General features: G+C 43.3%; 1 protein-coding gene and 1 long non-coding RNA gene across 4 annotated transcripts in view; one reads left to right on the top strand and one right to left on the bottom strand.

Annotated features, from left to right (window-relative positions):
• Window positions 1–11,788, top strand: part of timm50 (translocase of inner mitochondrial membrane 50 homolog (S. cerevisiae)) — a 48,732-nt gene that overhangs the window by 18,688 nt on the left and 18,256 nt on the right. For all 3 annotated transcript variants that reach the window (XM_046074311.1, XM_046074310.1, XM_046074309.1), the window contains exon 4: window positions 5,412–5,433. In XM_046074311.1, coding sequence (XP_045930267.1) covers window positions 5,412–5,433 — 22 coding nt within the window. The remainder of the gene's footprint in view (window positions 1–5,411; window positions 5,434–11,788) is intronic.
• Window positions 7,366–8,210, bottom strand: LOC123986182. The gene is made up of 2 exons (XR_006828807.1): window positions 8,125–8,210; window positions 7,366–7,856 (listed from the first exon to the last, which is right to left on the bottom strand). It is a non-coding gene; the product is annotated as an uncharacterized LOC123986182 (long non-coding RNA).

The following is an 11,788-nucleotide window of genomic DNA, read 5'->3' as shown; positions in this document are numbered from 1 at the left end:
ACAGGCAGGTTAGAGACTTTATCCTGTCAGTTTGTCTCTTTAGTATGAAGAGAGGCTGTGAAGTCTTCATGTTACAGCATTATTTATCAAACCGGGTCAGACTGGATGGATTTAGCGCGAGGAGGAAACACATGTGACAACGTCCGGTTTTCAAAATAAGGCGTCTGTACAGGATGGAAATAATATAATTAACTGGATTATATTCACAGAAAGTATAAAACATATTACATGTGTCTATTAAAAGTAAACGGAATCATGTAATTTACTTTACCGGAGCCTCTCGGGGCCCCGGACCCCCCACCATAGTCTCTGCACATCCTGCAGGAAAAACTGAGGAAAAAGCACATTGACAACATTTATCACCATTTTCTGACATTTTATAGATCAAACACATCTAATCTTTTAATCAAGAAAATTTTAATAAAATAAAAATGTAGTCGATAATAAAAATAAGCGTTCGTTGCCGCCCTTGAAAGCTCCATAAAGCTTGCAAGCGTACCTTTTGATTTGACCTGAGATTGAAAACAGGGGCCTGTGCATCAGATAATATTAATCACATCTTTGTAGTTTTAAAATCAACCTAGAGTGATTACTAAAATCAGAAAAGTGCTTTTTGTGACATCTTAAAGAAGCTGAAGTCAAGAACTTGGATCTACGACGCTCATTTCATCAAACGGCCTCCTATATGACAGCTGACTGTCCTGTGGTCCCCGTCTCTCTTCTCTCTGCCTGGATCTGCTGTTGGAGGCGTTGGTCTGGGAAGACGAGCCGCTTCAAAGGGCACACTTCTCTCACATTAGGATCCTTTTGTTAGTACAAAGAGCCAAACGTCTCAGGATGGCTTCCTGCTAAGCGCTCTTTGTCGTCGCCACAAAGAAGCCGTCGCCCCGAGAAAGAAGAAGAGTCGTTCAGCGAGAACTGATTTGCATCATCTTTACTCGACATCCTGCAGCACAAAGGCAGACTCATTACAATAACTGGTTCATTTCTGTTGCTATTTTCTTTTCTTGAACGTGAAATGGTTCCGTAGTTTGACATCCAGAGTGATGAACCATCATGACATCCATAACCCTGTGATCACGAGCACGAGGTCACCTGATCGAAGTCCAGTTTCATAATTCTAATTAAAAGTTGCAGGTTTAAGAGTCACCAAAATGAATCTTTAGCCCTGACGTATTTGTACTCGGGCCAAATGAACCCGGCGCTGACGAGGTGTGGACGTGGGAACGGTGAACTGTCGATGTCTCCGCTCCGTTCACTTCCTTACAGTCGGGGAGGATTGCTTCCTTCAAAGAGCACACTTATCTCACCTGCACATCCTGTCACGAGGAACATCCTGCCCCCAGCAGACGACACACTTCTCGCGGCGGCGTGGCGGCCGTCCTGCGCCACACTTATCTCGCCTCCTCGGGCTCTTTCGTGTCCTCACGGAGGACATTTGCTCAGCAGTGCTGTGATGTGTGGCGTGTGCCCGCTCTTCAAAGACAACACTTCACAGGAGCGTGTGCGGTCTCTGCATGTCGTCCAGCTTCTGCTCCGGTAATAAAGTTACAGCTTGCTGAAAGTGGAAAGACCTTGTTGCTTGCTTAGGACGCATTTTAGAGCAGGAAATCCCCCGTAGTTCACTTGCTTTGCTCCGGACCAAATACGATGTTTTTCTTTCACTCTGCAATTTTTGCAGGTGACCCAGAATCTGTAAAAGGTGCTAAAGGTCATCATTCATCGCACAGGAACTCTGTAGCGGGGAGAGGATGCTGACAGTGACGCTGTGCAGAAGACGGATCAGATATAAAGTTTGAATTCATAGAGAGAGACCACGTTCATTCAAAAAGATCAACGCAGTGTGACATCAGATATTATTACTGTGTAGTGCCACCAGTAACGTCATCTTTAACAGCGTTCAATAGATGTTTGATTTTATTGACTTGAATCATACACGAGTTAGGGCTTATATTTTTATTAAGATGTTTGTTTTGGTTGGGTTTTGTTAGGTAATTCTCTTCATAGTTAATATCTTTTTCTCTTTATGAATGATAAAAATATTGGCCGTGGTTTTCAGTGTTTCGATCCTGGCTGGGCTTCGCGTGACAGTACGGAGGATTGTTGAACTCAACAGAGCGCTAAAATCACTCGTCAATATACAGAAAACTGACAGCTGATGAAGAATAAGTTTGTTCTTTTATTGATTTCATTTCTGTGCACTGCTTGGACAAACTGACCAATCAGCTGATCAGAAAATTGAGATGAATCAGGGAGTGTCTTTTCACTCAACCTACTACTGTTACCCAGAGGTCAGAGGTCACCTGCGTAACAATAATACCCCATTCGGACCGACACGGGTCAAACCTTGGTTTCTTTTTTTCCCCCTCATCGGCCAATCACAGCACATAACCGGTTGTTTTTGAAAGTCAGGTTTGCGTTTCAGCGTGTCTGCATGTTGGGATTCTACTCCCAAAACGCCATCATTTTAATGAGCTTAAAAAAGAAACCGTTTCATGGTGATGGTGGGACCAGGATCAGATTTGTGTAGTTGGTGAGTTCTCTTCTGAAGCCTTTTGAGGATGCGGGAACCAGGACTGTCCTTCCTGGTCCTCACACATTATAAAGCGTCTGGCTGTATCCTGTCTAGCCAACAGGCAGACTGAAGCGCTTCAAAGGCGAGGAGGCACACTTCTCCCACCTCCCACGTCTTACTGAGTTCAAGCTTCTCTCAGGAGGCTGTGAGGTGAAGGTACAGGAAGTGAGGACACACTTCTCTCATCTTTCATGATATCTGAGGCAAGGCCGCGATCTCCGTACAGCCTCGATGCCGTAAGAAGATTTTTCATCAGATCGCCTGCAACTTGAATTTCCGTTTCCAAATGCCTTTTATAAATAAATAGGAGAAATGTGTTTAATCTGATGATTATGTTGTCAATTAATTAACTGCTTGGTTGAAAAAGCATCAAAAAACAGCAGTGAAAAATGCCAGTGACTCAAAACAAAAACACCCCGAAAGAAGAAATTTACAATAACGTGAGATGAGGAAAAGCAGCCAAATCTGTCGATCAGTTACTTCACTAATCGTTGCAGCTCTAAATGTTTTGTTAAATGTACAAATCCTGTCACATATCAATATCACTTTATTATATATATTGTGATATTGATATGTATGGTATCACAATATAGTACATGTTCTGGAAAAGTATTTCATAAACTTTTTATAAATGAACAGATGGGATTGTCTGCTTAAACCAATGAAACAGCCAGCAGATTAAACTGAGGGAAACGAGAGTTTAACCAGATCAGACTGGGCCTAAACACGTCGGCAAAGACAAAACATTTAACATTTTACGTTTACATTTTACGTAGTTTAGACGCAGCTGCTAACCCTGAGGGATTCTGGGTACAAAGTAGGACTGGACAATTAAACAGTAATGATGATTTTCACAGTATAGAACAATAAACAAATGTTCAAAAAGTGTTTGATTTAATTCCTTGTTACATACAACAGATATTTATTTATATTGAGGAAAAGGGACTGAAACATTTAACTTAATTTTACTCGTGCATATTTGTTGAAAACACTTAATAGTTTTGAATGTTCTGCCTCAGATAGATGAAGTGATCAAGTGTTTGTTCTGACCATAAAGAAAAGTTTAAAAGCACAGTTAACTTTCACTCGGGAGCAGAAAGCAGCCTTTAAACTGGAAAGAAATAATGATTTGACATTAATCGTGATAATCATCGATATCGAATGATGTGACCTGATCTCGTGATAACAGCACAAAGATGTTCAAACATCGCTGGATGCTTTTATTGAAGATCTGCATGTAGTTATTTTACCTTGGCTTGTTATGGCGATATATTTTTCTGGAATGATTTGGCAGATGATGCTCCTGTTGGATTTGTAGTCTTGTGGCATGGTAGCTGCTTCTTTTACTTATTCCGTCATGTCGCGCGGCTCTTTGTGGGAGGTTCTGTTGAGACTGCACGCTTATCTCACCTTCCTTTTCTTCCTGTCCTTCAGTGGACGCTACACGTGTCAGAACTGAACTTTTGCGCTCCTTCCTTTCTTTTTCAAAGTGCGCACTTGGTGTGACAAAGTGTGCCGGCCTCCGAGCTGCTGCCGCCGCACAGTGTGTTTTATGTGAGGGTCGGATTGTGCGCGTGTGGTGGTGTTCATTTTATGTCTGAAAGTGTTTGTTTTTAACTTGCTGTTGTGCCCCAGATGATTGTCCTGTGGTAAATTCCCATATGGTGGAATCGCCTGTGTTGAACTGGTTTGGGTTTTATTTCCTGGTCAGACTGTGTGGGAACCCGTCCCCCTCCTGCTCTCCCAGGCTGCAGCTCTGCAGTCGTACCGAGGTGTTGATGAGGTTTAACGGCCTCTTTCACACCTCTCCGCCCCTGACGTCGCTTCTCCCACGCGCGTTAGCGTCTGCTTCCCTTCTAATGACGTATTGTCAATGCGCTGCCAGTTTTCATGAGAGGAGGTTCGTTCAGCGCTCTCGCAGCTTGATCCTTCTCCGTCTTCCTCACCGTTCTCCCTCATCGGCTTTACAGCCGCCGAGAACTGAGGGTTTAAATGAGTCACCTGCTGGAGCTTTTTAACTTTTTCAGGGACTTTTCCTGCATTTTAACCTCAGGACTGTGCTTCTTTTTCCTGAAAAGTGCTGTCTGAGGGTGAACAGCTCTGTCTGCGTGTAGCACCTCAAAACACTACTTTGAAATAAAGCTGATCCTGATAGCTACGTGTGTTAATATGTCAGAATATCTTTCATATTTTTTGAATTCTAAAAAAAGTTTTATTTCAGGTACAGAAATGGCCACCAAACGGTTAATGTTGAGTATTTGTTTAAGGCGCATCAGGCCCACACCGGTGCTTTCAGTTACACTGGCTAAGTTGCCTTGTATGTGCTTAATGTATGTTTTGTTGTGTTAAGTTTGTCTAATTTATGTGCATCAAACGGTCTGCAAACGTCCTCTAAGCCCTCGCAAGAGGTCTGGCCAGGCAAGAGAAGTGAAAACACTTTGGTAGGTTTGTTTGGCCTTTAACCGAGGCCACAAACCTGCTGTTGTAAATACAAAGTCTGCTTCATGGCCACCAGGTGGAGCCCTTCACCAGCGCTGCACGCTGCGGGTCAGAGTCTCCACCAGCGCTTCATCTGTCTTTTCCTTCTCTCATTCCTGCATCATCTGTTCTTCTCTTCCTCCGTTTCTTCTTCTGCTTCTTCTGCTCCTCCTCCTTCTGCTCTAACACTCCCACTGACCGCCAGCTTCGGAACCGCGTGTCTGTTTAACCATCTATCGCAAACTGATTGATTTTTGTGTTTCACATTACGCGCGCTGATTGGTCCTGATGTGATGATGTTTACGGTCAGCGCTGATGATTGATTGACCTGATTTTAATCCTCTTTCTCGTCTTTCAGATTCCAGATGAGTTCGACAGAGGTGAGTGCGAACACCCTGATATTTCCTTTTTATTTATGCAGAACTTCACTGACTTGTGTGCACGTGTTGGTCTGGATTGTTGTTCATTTCTATAAAGGTTTCGACAGCTCTTACTTTGTCGCTTCAGGTTGCTTCTAGGGCGTGATCTTATGGTTCTTTTTGACAAGTTCGTGTCTGATTTTCCATTCTGATCTTTTTGTTTATTTCTGTCTCGTGCTTGAAGTCTGAAACATGTTGTTGCCAGGAAACTCTTGGAACACAGATTTGTGAGTGATTTAAATTAGGGCTGAACAATTAATTGATATGTTATCAAAATTGGCAGGATGGCCTACTATAATCTTCAAATTGCAGGAGGTGCAGTATTTGTTAATGGGGAAATGTGTCAAAATACCATTTAAAATTAGATATCTAACACGCACTTCCTGTGCTCTTCTTCTCTCCCCTTACAATGCTCTTGTATTGATTGCACTTTTTGTTAACTCTAGTCATTTACCCTATTGATGCGATGATACATGCCATTAGTTCTTACTAGTACGTATTGTCCGTTGTAGATCTTGTGCTGTCGCTTCGGATAAAAGCGTCTGCCACAAGTGTAAATGTAGATATGGCCGGCTGTTAGTGAGTCGCAGCCTCCCAGAGGAGCTGTGGACGAGTCAAAAAGTTATTTTCAAAGAAATGAATTAATAATTTAATTTATTTTTTATTGATCTCAATATTTCTATTTGTTTTTACTTTATAAAATTTTATCATTTTATTTAGTTTGACTCTATTGCTGTATTTTGGTTACTAACACAATGTCAAGCAACTTTTATTATTGTTTTGCACAAAAGGCTCAATACAAATAAAGTCTGACTGATTGTCCAGACGTCGTTGTTTGATTAGAGCTGAACAATAAAACAATAACGATAATTATCGTGATATTTTTTTCACTAACAAAACAAATGTTCAAATGTTTATTGATTCAATAAATGTTTGATTTTATTCACTTGAAACACACACGACTTAGGACTTTTTAGAATTTTTTATTAAGATGTTTGTTGTGTTGAGGAAAAAGGTCCAAAAAAAGGTTTGGCTTAATTTTACTCGTGCATTTTTGTTGACAAAGATTTGATCATATTTGTTTTGAATGTTCTGCCTCAGATTTGTGAAGTGATCCTCTGTTTGGCCTCAAGTGTTCTGGCCATAAAGAAAAGTTTAAACCACAATTAACCATCAGGTGGCTTCACCTTGGAGCAAAAATCAGCCTTTAAACTCGAAAGAAATAAAGATTTGATACTTATCGTGATAATTATAGATATCAAAAGATATGAAACTTTTAATGGTGAGATCAGTTTGGGCCATATCGTCCAGCCCTCTGTTTGGTACAGATTACAGTAAAAATCCCATCTGAATGGGTTTTTGTTTTTAAATGAAAATGTGAATAATTAAGGAAAACTCATCATTCTCTCAAATATAGTAAATCATATTGCAATCAGTCAAAATAATCAGTTATATACTTTACTCTTAATTCAAATCAAATTGAACTTAGTTGGACTTTATATTCTGCAGCAACACGAGCAGAGGAACAAAATCAGATCCTTTCTTTCAGTATGCATCTAAATGTTTTTGAGTCCTTGCTAAAACAACAAGACGAGGAACTGATGAAAATCGATAGTACCGTTAACCGTCAGCTCAAGATATGACTCGGGGGAACGTGTGAAGGAGACTCAGTCAAACACCGGCCTCCTCCTCCGTCTTCTACTGAACACTTATGTTGTTATTGACGCCCTGGCAGCGAGGCGCGTGTCGCTGTCGGTGTTTGTCTGAATGATTGATCACTCCACAGAGCCTCGGTGGCAGTGCCAACCGCTCGCACCAACCCTCCATATGCCCCTGTCCCATCATTCATCCCCCAAACTGCCCATCTCACTGCTAAAAAACACAAAGCACACATTTACATTCTGGTTGTTTACCCAGAGAGACTCGGCTGCAGCGGACTGAGCTTCACGCCGACAGGAGGTCAGAGACAAGTCATCAGATTTGTCACAGATGATTCTGACAAAGTGTGTTCATCAACAAAGTTTTGTTCGCGCGACAAAGACGAGACATGATGAAACTGACGTCATCAAACATGAGTCTCAATTCTAAATTACGATATCGCTCACTGAAAAAGAGGGCAGTAAAGTGGAACTCAAAAATAAAAAGTTTAACAACGAAACAGACAAAATGTTCTAAATCTACTTCATGTCATGCGGGGGCGGAGCTAGACTCTCAGCACACTGGGGGCGGAGCTTCATCACGGGGCCCACCTGCTGCCAAGTTTACATCACCCCGGATTTACTCCGAAAGTCCACCGAGTCCGTCTGCGTCGCAGCTGCCGAAGCCGATCGCAGCCACTCTAGTCGATGCTTGTGCTCGCACCGGAAGCGTCTCTCCGCTCCTCTCTGGAGAGAATACATCGCCATATACAAAATAAAATGCCCTGTGCAGACCCTGATCGTATATCAACAATAAACACAGTTTAAACAGATAAAAAATAAACAATTTAACTTCGTAGCCTACTTAATCACAGAAGAAGGTCAAAAAGCAAGCACTCATCACTCAATCAACAACATCTAAATGTGTCAGTAAGATCAGGCAGGCAAAATGCTCTTATTCTGAAATGCCTGGAGCCAGAACGGCTGCACCGTTATCTTCAGCGGTGGTTGTTACCTGCGTGCAATTCTTTTGTGCATTCGTTTCTGCAAGCAATTGACAACACATTGGCGGGCCACGTAGCGGGGCCCCTACCTACCCGGGGCCCTGGGTCGGCCGCCCCAGTGCCCCCACGCTATCTCCACTTATGATGTCATGTGACGGCTGCACAAGCTGCACGCTCAATGTTCAGTTCCAGTTCTTCTAGCCTACAGGGCTCAACGTTAAACCCCACCGGGCCAGTGGGTTTGAAACTTACTGGCCTTTCCTCCAACAGTTATTTATCAGTGTTACAACAAAACCAAAGACTTATAAGTTATGTTATACTGTTAAATACATCCTGGATATAAAAAAACTAAACTAAAATGTGATCCGTTAAAATTATAAAAACAAAACAATTTACTTTTAAAACAAAACACACTGAGTCAAACATGACGTGCTCTCTCTCCTGACACGAGTCGCCATGGTAGCAACCGGTCAATCAGTTTGTAGCCCCGCCCTAAAGCCTCCCCTGCTTCCTGGTCTCTGTTCCTCTAAATGGGACCATAATTTACTAAATGAACATCACGCTGTGTTGAAGAAGACTTGAAACTAGCGACTGAGACCAGAAACTCATCAGGAAAGTGTTTACTGAGGGAATAAATCAGCTGACAAGTAGAAACATTTTATTTCTAACGGAGTTCTTTCTGCAACCAGCGGAGTCGCCCCCTGCTGACCGTTAGAGAGGATGCAGGTTTCAGTTCCCTCTGCATGGTTTCTCTTTCAGACCCAGAGGCCGCCGCTTGATTGAGATTAGAGAAATAATAATTTGACAGCCACTCGTTACATAACTGCAGATCTGGATTGGACAACGGTGCACCACGAGCTGCAAAGCAACTGCAGGATGTTGAGTTTCTAATTTATTTGTTTTAAACACTAATGTTTTTGCACCGGCCCGATCAGATCAGCGAGTTACTAGTTTAGACATTACTTTTTACTGGCCCCGGGCCATCAGGCCCCCGTTACTGTCGAGCCCTGGCCTAAAAACAACTGGATGAATTTTTAACCAGGAAGCAGTTTGCTAGAGTTTTAATTGGCCCGATTAGAACTGAAATATCTGCATCGGGTATCTGTGACAAGGGGCCCGATCTGTACAATTACGCATAGCATTTAGTTTTACCAAGTTTTCCCAGTCTCTTCCTCACAGTGAGGAATACAGCTTTATTCATTTTACACTGGTATTGGATCAGTACTCCGCATCGATCCAAAGCCCAGGTATTCTCGGGACTGAAAAAGTCCGGTCGGTCTTTAAAATTGTTTTAATGTACAACATCAGCACCAAGTCAGTAAACACAAGCGTGATTTTTAGACAAACGCTAATTGATGAGTGATGAGCTCTAGCATTAACCCAGATTTATGTGGACTGCTGCAGCTGAGCTTCTGGACTTTCAGATCTTCCGGTCGCTCTGCCACGATTTGACTCCCCCTCTAGACGAGTTCTGCTACTAATAATCACTTGATCAATACCTCTCTCTCCCCCAGAGGTGCAGTCTGTGTCTCCTGCCTGCACACATCCCTCCTCCTGAATCAATCATAAAGAGCCCCCCCCCCGATGTCCACTTTGTCCTCATTTGACTAGAAAACTGCATCTCTTCTCTCCTCCCTCTGAGTCCGTAACTTTACTACCATCTCTCCTCTCTTTCTCCCTCTCGTCTGTCTCCATCTGTCTGCATGTCTGTCCTGGTTTCTGCCTCCCCCGAGCTCCACAGCTCATAAAGCTGATGTGTTGTTTACAGCCGCCGGCTTGTTTTCTCTTCGTGCTGCTGTTTTTAGACTGAGGCTAAACTAAAACTGCAAAAAAAGTGAATGAAGTCAAAGTCTGGTGAGGACACAGACTTACTGGAGAAGATGGATGTGTAGATGGACAGAAGGACGGATGGACGGATTGATTGACTGATTGACTCATGAACAGAAGGAGGAATGTGGGCGGGACTGGGCCTCCGGGATGCTGAGGTATTGATGGAGGAATTATTGGTATCTGCAGGCGATCACAATTCGTTTGGAGGCGGGTTCAGTCCCGGCAGATCGACCTGATGTAAACGTCACAGCTGTCACACACACACACTCTTTTGACGTGGTGGTCTGGGCGAGTGCATGTGCGTGTTATCCTCAGGACATAGAGAGAGAAGAGCAAGAGAAGTTAACCCTGTCGAGCCAGGTTTGTTTTATTTGGCGTACGCTGCGGCTCCCGTCAGCCCGTGTTGTCGCAGCATTACTAAAGACCGAGCGAGGCCGGCCGTCGTCTCGTAGTCTTTCGCTGAGGGACGCTACAGTTAGCACTGCGGTGAATAGTGGTGTCGCTTTATATGTCCGTTTCGGAGCACCAGAGGGAAAATATTTATATTTAAGTGGCACTGAAATGAGGTTCTCTAATGAAGTCTAGTAGATACCGGTCATTTAGGAACCGGTTCCATATTGGCACCAGGTTTTTGCTACACAACCCTAGTTTAACTGTAAGTGTCCATTTTTTTTCTTCTTGTCAACAAATCTCATGTGCATTTCACTAAGTTTTATATTATATGGTGTCGATATAAACGTTAAAATAGCAGCCAGTGCCTTACGTAAACACATGAAAACCAAACCAATGTGCATTGAAGTGTAGATAAAGTATGACTTCCTGCATAATTTACAGTGACAGTCTGCAGTGAGCCGGCGTGGCCTCTGCGTAGCCCCCTACCCTACGCCGTCGCCTCACCTGACGAGAGGCTGTGAAGTCTTCATGTTACAGCATTATTTATCAAACCGGGTCGGACTGGATGGATTTAGCGCGAGGAGGAAACGCATGTGACGACGGCCGGTTTTCAAAATAAGGCGTCTGTACAGGATGGAAATAATATAATTAACTGGATTATATTCACAGAAAGTATAAAACATGTTGCATCTCTCCATTAAAAGTAAACGGACACATGTGATTTAATTTACCGGAGCCTCTCGGGGCCCCGGACCCCCCCACCACAGTCTCTGCACATCCTGCGGGAAACACTGAGGAAAAAGCTCATTCTGACTCTTTAATTTATGCAATGGGGAAAATGGCATAAATGTGAATGTACTTGTTCAGTATTGGGCAAATCTTGTCACTGTATTTGGCTCCGGCCTTATTATATTCATATAATTAAATCTGATAAGAACGTGTGATGAAATTCCCTCATTGATGCGGCGTTGGTGCTTTCAGACGCATCATCCAGCCCTGCAGCTCTGACATGAACACAGACTCTTTCTTTTCCCAGAGGCCTCTTTCTCTCTATCACACACGCACAGGGGTCCAAACATTGAAGAGGCCGGGGCCCGCTGTCGCTTGTCACCCGGAGAGAAAACAAACGATTGATGGGGGGGGGGGGTGAAGCAGATGCTGAGCCTGACCACAGCTTTTGTTTGGGACAGAGGCCCCTCCATCCACCCACACCTCCATCTTTACCCCGGTTTTCATCACTCATTTACCTTACCTCCTCCCTCCTTTCATTTAACACCTTACCTCCTTTCATTTAACACCTTACCTCCTCCCTCCTTTCATTTAACGCCTTCCCTCCTTTCATTTAACGCCCTCCCTCCTTTCATTTAACGCCTTCCCTCCTTTCATTTAACGCCTTACCTCCTTTCATTTAACACCTTACCTCCTCCCTCCTTTCATTTAACGCCTTCCCTC

Source organism: Micropterus dolomieu, linkage group LG17 (assembly GCF_021292245.1).
Source record: "Micropterus dolomieu isolate WLL.071019.BEF.003 ecotype Adirondacks linkage group LG17, ASM2129224v1, whole genome shotgun sequence".
Lineage (NCBI taxonomy): Eukaryota > Metazoa > Chordata > Actinopteri > Centrarchiformes > Centrarchidae > Micropterus > Micropterus dolomieu.
This window is presented reverse-complemented; position numbering and strand designations above follow the sequence as displayed.